Source organism: Pleurodeles waltl, chromosome 7, assembly GCF_031143425.1.
Source record: "Pleurodeles waltl isolate 20211129_DDA chromosome 7, aPleWal1.hap1.20221129, whole genome shotgun sequence".
NCBI lineage: Eukaryota > Metazoa > Chordata > Amphibia > Caudata > Salamandridae > Pleurodeles > Pleurodeles waltl.
The window spans coordinates 1296451774-1296461284 of record NC_090446.1 but is presented as its reverse complement, the minus strand read 5'-3'; the positions used below and the strand labels follow the sequence as shown (position 1 = coordinate 1296461284).

General features: G+C 43.3%; 1 protein-coding gene across 1 annotated transcript in view; it reads right to left on the bottom strand.

The window, feature by feature from the left end:
* Positions 1 to 3610: 3610 nt before the first annotated feature.
* The window catches only part of ZNF865 (zinc finger protein 865), a 40456-nt gene continuing 34555 nt past the window's right edge, over positions 3611 to 9511 (bottom strand). The window contains exon 2 of the mRNA XM_069200541.1: positions 3611 to 7852. Within this exon, the coding sequence (XP_069056642.1) occupies positions 4993 to 7833 (2841 nt within the window). The 5' untranslated portion in view covers positions 7834 to 7852 and the 3' untranslated portion in view covers positions 3611 to 4992. The remainder of the gene's footprint in view (positions 7853 to 9511) is intronic.

Here is a 9511-nt window from a genome sequence, read left to right as displayed (position 1 = left end):
AGATTTTATTCCAAAGGGTTTCACTTAGGGTGGATAACGAATGCCTCCCACTCTCAGTCACAAACGCAGGTATCTGCAATGCTGTTTGCTGGCCGATACCTAGAGGTAGCCAGATATTGCTGCTACATAATCCTCCTCTTTCACTATAAGTATTATTGCTTGTAGTCTAGTCACATGGAATTTCTGATTTTTTAATAATCTGTTAATTCGTAGTCCTTATGTTGGCTGTTTAGTCAATCCTGCATTGGAATGTGAAAGCCTACCATTCAGCTCTCACTCGTCTAAGGTGATTTCCTGCCAGCTTGACAAGTAATGACTCACTGTGCCCCAGTGGGTACTATTTGTTACAAGCACCTTGAACAGGGTCACTTGTCTGATTGGGCTACTTCCAGTATTGGAGCATTCTCTTCTACTCTCCTTCAAAAGGAGTGTCTTGGTTGACTGTCTTGTTGATACTGTGACAAAGACTAGGGTGACATTTTACTTTGGCCTGTTTGATACTGGGACTGTAGAAAAGGAGAATGGACATGTTCATATATACAGTTTGGTGATTCTCTGTGAAACGTGCCTCCTAGCTGCAGAGCTTCCAAAGCTGGTGCGGGCTCATTAACCCTTTTATTCTGAGGAATCACCCACTGCATCTACAAATAAATGTTCACCTGCAAATGGATTACCTTAGCTCTCGTTACATTTCCATTCCCACACAATCTAGCCTCTTGTTATCTTTATCCGAAGGTGGACCTGCTGTCTATGTGTATTTCTATATTCGTAGGTTCTTGTGAAAGGCCTTACCCTTTTCTCCACGCTGGTGTTGAAGCTGGGTATATGAATACCTCCTTGCTTTGCTTAAGGATGCTTGGCAGCATAGTAAGAAACTGATTTCTTCTTTGTGAGGGGTGTTATGTCTACAATAGCTACCACCCGTCTTGGTCCTCCACTAAATGGACCTCATGTCTCTTCTACTATTTGTACTACAGCATGGTACATGAATAAAACATATGGAGGGGATGGCCTACTGAGGTAGGATTCAACATCCTCTTGAAGTGATCCACATCAATATTTTCCACAAGTGTTATTTTTGCTCTCTGCGTTATCATAATTATCTTCTAGCCATTATCTTCTAAGCATGGGGGCCATTGCGAGTCCTACACACCTAATACATCATATTGTTCCTGCCCGCTCTCTGGATCAGGAGTTAACAGCTGCTTTTCATTTTCCACTTCTAGGTTTGCATGAGAGCTTTTGACTCGACCTGTGGCACATTTTTATTCTTTGATGGAGGTGCAGTCACCTTCATCTGATATCGATATTCAAATAAAGTGGAGTTGAGTTTTTAGGCGTTTCACCACTGATTTGTCTTTCAAACCAGTAGATTTCTTCTTTTTTGGCACATTTCTAACTGTCAAACATTTCAGCATTAAAGATGGAGGTTTTATCTTGGAGTTTGAGGCATTAAGAGCTTACGTTTTTTCGGCCAAGTTAGAATTTATTTTGGAGGTATGTGTATGTTAACAGATGATGGATAAATCTTCTACATCCGACTCCTGTAATTTCTCCGACCAAGCAACCTGTGTTTTTAAGAGCCTTTGTTTAAGTAAGGCAGCAGCAGCACAATCCTCTGAAATAGGACCTATGGGTAGTCAAACACTGCACACGTGCATAAATAACTATGACAAGTTGCAGTGACACCATGGATAAAGATTGTACTGGATTTCCCACATTTCTAAAAAAAAACAAGCATTTACAATGCAACGGGTCTTACGTTTGCTCATATTAGAGCTGATCGCGTTGTAAACTCCTAACCCGACTTTTCACCTATCGGGCAAAAGTGCATTTATGTACACATCCCGAAAAAGTGAAATTAACTATGTAAAGCGCTCGACTTCTGCCAAGTGAGATTGCGCTTGTAAATTAGAGAAAAACAAGTCCACGAGCCCGATGGAAAACAGCGAGCCTCGCATGTTTTCTGTACTTGGTCGCTGCGCTCGAGGAGGGCTAGCCACCGGAAAAGGCATGACGTAGGCGTGCCTTCGACTAATGAAAGCAAGCAGATTTTATTAGGCAAGCCCACGAACCGATAAAAAACACTGATGTGAAGTTGACAGGGCTCCAAGCCCTTTTCTAAATACAAAAGCGTCTTGCTGCGATACGCATGCGCGAGCGCATGCAACGCAGGTTCGACCCTAAAAAGTTATGGCTTGCATAAGAAGCAGGAAAATGATCCGTCCATGAAAAATGTAAGTTCCATGCCTCCTATGACTGAAGTCCAAAGCAAAACCTAGATTCTCCAATGTCATTAATGTCTTTGATGGGTTGGCTCAACAATATTGTTTGAATTTCTTAATAACCTAGTAACCGACATCTTCAAAGGGTAGATATTACTGCATTCTGAATCACTGACAGGAGTGGTGTCCTATGCTTCTAAGCCCAAAGGCAGAAAAAAAGACTCTAAAGATAGTGACTCCTTAGTAGTACATTTTGGACTTAGATTCAACCTCATAAATGAGTTACAGTAACTGCCTATGGTTGTTAAAACAAAAATGTTATTCCAAGGTTACCAGACTCATGTCTAGATGGCAGAACACTGCACAGCAAGGGAATCTAGAATAGGATGATGCTGCAGAAAACTTGCTATGTAACATATAAATATCAAAGATACAATACGCAAGAGGACATTTTGAGCCACCCAACCTGGATGCTCTGCGCTAAAGTAAAACGAACCTTTCATTGTGCTGGTCAGCCAGCATAAGAAGGCACATTCTGCCTGGGGGTGCATCAGTCACACTTCAAAGACAGAGACACACGCACACACATCAGCCCCAAACTTCCTCGCCCCTTAAAATCTATGCTTTATGCAAGGATTTGCTTATCTCAACCTCTAGCTGCAGCTCCACATAGATACAAATATAGGTGCTCATTATAGCAAAAAGGCTGAATGTTCTGTTTTCTTTGTGGGGCTGCTTAGTTATACAACGAAACACAATTATAAAAGAGACATAAAGCTCTATTGACTTTCCCTCATCACCTACTCTGCCCACTGCTACACATAAACCACAATCATCATGTAATTAGCAGTGTACCATATTTGGTTTGCCCTCACAATATTCCCACCTATGAAACAAATTACCATGCAACTTTGATGATACATATTAGCACAACAGCATAATCGGTTCAGTATGTACACGGAAAAACATCACAAGTTTACAAGCAGTGGCTGGAAAATTGATCATGGGAATGTGCAATTCCATGCACGCAATGGATCAGGAGAGACATCTCTGCATCTGTAAGTAGTTGTTCGAGTCTGATTATTTGACGTCATCTGCTGCATATGAATTTACTTTTTTCTGATATTCATGGTGCTGATGCACCATACTGAAATCACACTAAAGCACATCGATCAAACATGGATATACCAGAGAACCTTTCTTCTATACAATAGGACAGCAGAATTAGTGTGTTCCAAGCCTACATTTTCATCAGACACATTCAAAGTGACAATGCTCAATGACTGACCAGTATTTCTGGATAAGGAATATGTCCCCCATAAAGTGCATTGTTTTATTACGCTAGTGACGTAATAATACCTAAAAGATAAAAAGCTTTTTTAAAAAAAAAAAAAAATCCCTATGTGACTAGTTCTACAGCATGCATCTGTATTAAGATGCCCAAAAGATTCTCGAAGGAGTTGTGCGGTATTGTTATTTTGTCAGTGTCGAGGATACATGTCAAGCACGGATTACTTTTCTTTGGCCCATACTTCCAGTGAACAGATGCGCCGACAAGCGGTATAAACAATAGACCCTGCGTCACGGAAGAGTGCATGCAGCCGGATGAAGTGGTGTGGGAAGTAAAAAATAAAAAAAATAAAAATAAAAAAATAGACAAAAAAAATGCTGCTTCCCATTTTTGAGCCATGTAGTGAAACCGAGTAGTGCACATACAGGTATGAAATGTATTCATAAGGATGACAAAGTGAAATTGCTTTTCTGATACCACTTTTTTCCAGAACCTAGGGAACCTTGTAGGGCCTGATCTGCCACAAATGTTTCCTATCCTAATCTAAGTTTAAGGTGCAATTTCATCAACTATTCTAGAATGGTTTTGGCTCTTAATTTGTGCCTACGCAAGTATGACACTGGAGATAAGGAAGAGAAATGACATGATGAAAAAGAGCGATCCTGATTATTTGACTTTTGGGAATGTATATCCTTTTCTTGATTTATGTTAAGGAATGTTCAATATTTTTATTATTTAGATTGTTTTGCTTCTCTCCAATCCACCCATCCATCCATCTTTACACAAAAAAAGGTTGAAGGCTTTGTTACAAGGACCACAGCTGAATACTCCACCATTGTAGAAGTTATGTCCAACGTAATTAAGGATGCCTTCTTGTGTGGCCGACAGAGTATGTAACCAATGGCTGCCATTCTGGTTATGTGGCAACACACCAGTGCAAGTTCTCTTTGGCTACAAGTCCTCTGCCTAAGCATAGCAATGCAGTTTTCCCACGGTTTCGTAAGTTCGTCAAAAGCACAATGTTCTTTTAGAGAGCACTAATGCCTAAGCCACTGCAGCGAAATATTATTTGACATGATTGTAGACATGATCTTATTGTAGTGGCAAATACTGAGATCAGTCCTTCAGTACTACAGAATCCATCCACGTCCTACATAACAGTTGGATCTCACCTTCATATATATGAATATATTCACACAACCATTCTGTCTTCATAAGTGTCTGTGCAGAGTTGGTAAGAGAAGAAAAGAAGAAAGCAGTCTCTGTTGCATGCCACTCATTTCTGGCAGACCAACGACAAGTGCTTTTTATCTTACAAGCTCTCAGCGTGGTGTTACATTACTAACAAAAATATTGTTGGTCAAAACCTGTAAAATGTATTGACATAGTGATGCCCTCAAAATTACACCCAATGTTATCGACAACAGGTTCTGCAAATCAAGCACCGATGGCCAAAATCATTCCCTTTGCGTATCTTTAATGTCTGCTGCTAACGACATGCATGTGTGTGACAGACGCAGCTATATCAGAGGCCTTGTTACTTTCAGCTATTGCTGCAGCCAACCTTGCTGTTTTATGGACCTGGCGATGTTTCTTCAGGCCATAGGTGTTACCAAACCCCTCCCCACAGGCACCACACTTAAAGGGCCGTCCCCCCTGGTGAGTCTGCAGGTGTTTGCTGAAGTATTTGGGGTCTTTGAAGAGTTTAAAACAGCAGGAGCAGCGCAGATCACGCTTGGCATCATGCGAACGCTGGTGCCGGAGGATGGAGGAGAGGTAGAAAAAGCTCTTGCCACATAGGTCGCAGCGGTACATCTTCTCACCGAGGTGCACTCGTTGGTGCTCCATCAGATTAGAGCGATAGCGGAATGTCTTGTTGCAGATTTGGCAGCGCTGAGGTCGGGCAACTACATGGAGGCGCTGATGTTCTGCCAGACTAGATGATTGGGCGAAACGCTTGTTGCACAGGGCACACTTGTAGGCCCGCTCCCCAGTATGGACTACCTTGTGTTGGCGTAGGTACCAGGAATATTGGAATCCCCGGCCACAGACTGTGCAGCGGTAGGGACGCTCCTCTGTGTGGCAGCGCTGATGCCGCATCAGTAGGGCTGCCTCCCAGAACCGCTTGCCGCAAACGGAGCATATGAAGTGCCTCTTCTGCACATGGGTGCGGCGGTGAAGGAGCAGGTCATAGGCTCTCGCAAAGCTCTGACCACAGACATTGCAAGCTGGAGTCCTTTTTACCAAGTGGACGTACTTGTGGATTACAAGTCCTAAGAAGTGCTTAAAGCTCTGACCACATATGCTACAGAAAAATCGCTCCCCACTAGGTATCACTGGATGTTCTTCCACTGGAGTAGCACCCACTGTAGCTGCTGGGGTTGCCACCACCATTGGGACTGTTGTGCTGGGGAGTCCATTTGGCATACTGCTGGTCTGCTGCTGTTCTGAACCAACCTGGCAGGATCCTACTGGTGAAATGAGCCTCTCAGGCTCAGTCTGGTGAATAAGTTTGTGCCACAATAAATTTTCAATGAAACCAAAGCACTTTGCACAGACATCACAGGCGTATGGTTTTTCGCCCATGTGCAACTCCTTGTGGTTCATGAGTAGGAAGGAATCTGGGAAGCGCTCACCGCATTCCAGGCAACCAAAGGTCAGACCATCAGGTAGAAGGCTGCCAGAAGGTAGAGAGCATGGCAGTTGAAGTCTGTGGATCTGTTTGTGCCGGGTCAAACTCTGTGGATAGCCGAACACCTTCCCGCACAGGTCACACTTGTAGGGTCTCTCCCTGGTGTGCACGACATGGTGTTTCGTGAGGTGAAAGGACTCCCGGAACCTCTTTCCACAGATTGTGCACTGGTGCGGCTTCTCACCAGTGTGTATGCGGTCATGGCGCTTCAAGGTTTCTCTGCGGCCAAAGCCACGCCCACAGATGCCACAGCAATAGTTCTTGTGACTGCTAGCTGACGCTGGTGAACCTTTGTGAAGGGGTGTCGTTCTGCCGTGAGGTACTGCAGCTGCTGGCCCAGTATTTTCAATCTCGCTGGAACCTGAGGGTGCAGTCTGAGGTGGAATGGGCAAATTATCATAAGAGACTTGAGTACTGGGCTCTTTGGCTTTCCCTCCGTGGGCATCTGGCAGTGTAAAAGATGTTGCTAGGGGAAGAATGTTGGTTCTCTCATCTTTGTGCGTCTGTTGGTGCTTCAGTAGGCTCTGAAGGGCAATATAGCCTTTCCCACACAAATCACACTTGTAATCAGGGCGCTCACCAGTGTGGGTTACTTGGTGTTTTGTCAGATAGGAAACATCACGAAACTCCTTGCCACACACTTCACACTGCACACGCAGAAGATCAGAATGAGTTCTCTCATGTCGTTTAAGGCTCTCCCGACGGTTGAAACTCTTTTCACACACTGCACAGCTAAAAGGCTTCTCTCCAGTGTGGATGATCTGATGCTGATGCAGGTGACTCTGCTTCTTAAAAACCTTCAAGCACTGGCTGCAAGTAAAAGGGCCTTCCTGCTGACTAAGGATAACTTCTACTGACCCAGACATGGGAGCTACTGGTAATGCCCCTTCCTGTGCTGCTGGAGTTGTGCTTTCTGTGGTAACCACTTCCTCCCTGTGGCAGCGCCGATGTCGGATTAGGCTGGAGATGTGGTTGTAGGTACGCCCACAAGTAGTGCACTCGTATGGCCGCTCCCCAGTGTGCACTAGCATGTGCTGCACGAGGTGAGATGACTGCTTGAAGGACTTATGACACACACTGCAAGGAAAGCGACGGTCAATTAAATACTTCAGCTGCCTGAAGTAATTCTTGTCCTCCTTCCCCTGGTCTTCGGGCTGGATTGGCTGAGCTGGTATAGCCCGCTTCAGGTTTGTAAAGAGATGCTGATGGCTGGAGAGATCAACAATGCCCCACTGAGAAGAACTGAAGGCAGCTGTAGCATCAAACAGAGTTTGAACAGCTGCCACAGGGGATTGCACAGTGTACTGCGGGGTAGTGGTAGAGTCGTTTTTCTTTGGAATGGATGCAGTCACATCAACTGAACTGGCAGTGGAGGAAGTTTGATCCTCTGATTTAAATTCCTTAGATTTTGAAGTACCAACCCGGTCAAACTGAAGATGACTGGCTAGAGGCTGGTGACTATAGTCGAACTGTGTTTGAGGGCATGGCAGTGAAGCAACAGCTTTGCTCTGCTCCTGATGGTTGTAAACATCCATAGGCTCAAACCGTTGGTGGTTCAGGAATTCTAAGAAGTCAAATGGATAACTCTGAAAGTGAATACCATCCTCTCCCACATTAGCTTCCATTTCCCAGGTCCAGGCTGACCTGGTAACGAAAAAGAAAGACATGGTAAACATTTACTTTCAACAAGCTGAGAGAAACATGCTTCAAAACAATACACGATGGACATTAACTATATTGCATTACTCAGTAACGAGTTTCTGTTCTAGCCAATTTGGCTTTATGCAGTGTACAGCTCCGGCAAATTCAGTCTCCAACAGGCTGCATCCATACTTTAGCTAGAATGGACACTCTTCTCAAGATAGCACCTCAAAAGGCAAGATAGGGTAGAAAACACTTTTGGCATTTGTGAAGGATGCCTTTTGCAAAAAGATGAAAATAGGCATGTTTCAGAAGGCTGTGCAAAACATCAGTTATGTTTTGGAATGGGAAGGGAAAACAATACTCGACTGTTTTGCAAAAGTAGTGGGACACAGTGCCAACAATTTGCTGCTCTGCTCTGAGTACTGCACCAAAGTGTCATGATTTGCCAAGTCTGAGTATTTTACACTCTTGTAACAAAAAAAGAAATGCACCTTCTACCCACATGCATCACTAAAACTCCTTGCCAGTTTGCAATAATCTCAATATGTAAAGCTGGGCAGCCTGAGTATAACAAAGCATGATTAACGCTGAATATATTGTATTGCATTGTGATAGTATTTATATAGCGCTTACTACCCCATACGAGGCGTTGAGGCACTTTTCGGCGAGTAGGAAGCTACTCCGGAACCCAAAAGGAATTAGTGGTGGATTAGTAGAGGAAAATAAGAGTACAGTTTTAGTATTATTATGAGTTAATTTGAGCCGCGGATATGTGAGTTTGTTAGTTGGATTGACTGGAGTAATGGTGGGGCGGAGGTGGCAGAATCCAGAGGTGTTAATTGTGAGTTTTTTGGTAATAGGATTTAGGCTTGGGATGAGTAAAGGGGGATGGAGGAGGGAAGAGTCTGTGGAAAGGGTTATCATTCTGTGAAAATATTGAGAGTCTAAACGGGTCATAGTAGCAGGGTGAGATAAATGAGGGAGAATTTAATAGGGTTGTTTGGGAGATCATGGTAGTAAAGTGAGTTTTGGGTGAGTTAGATGTGGAAGAGGAGGGAAGAGCTTAGGAAGAGTTATTTAGGAGATTCTAGTAGTAGAATGGATTTGGGATGAGTCAGAGTGGGAATGGAGGATAGATTGATAGAACATGACATGGTGATGGGTAGACAAAGTGTGATATAAAATGAGAGCAGGGATTAATAAGTATCTATATGAAATTATAATTAACATAGTTGTTCTCATTAAACTGTATAATATATACTTCCGTCTGGTTTAAAATGGGTTATTACTTGTACATGTATATATGCATGTATATGGTATTACTATAAGACGAACCAAGCCGAAAGGCAACAGACCTCTTTATATAAGGAACAAGTGCTCTGTAATCGACTCAGTGCTACATATTTCTCAAAAGATTGATGCAGTCTTATTAAGAGAAAATGATATGCCTCCCACCCCCAACCATAAAAAAATCATCTTCATACCATACGGAAATAAAAGTAAAACCTTAACCAGAGGCTCCTGTTGCCATCTTCACAATGCATACATTTATTTAAACCACGTCTAAGCCAAAGTTAATGTTGTAATGCTAAGCCTAAGAATCGAAAACTTACTCGATACATTGGTAGCAATGCATGACATGACGTTTCACGTTAGTTA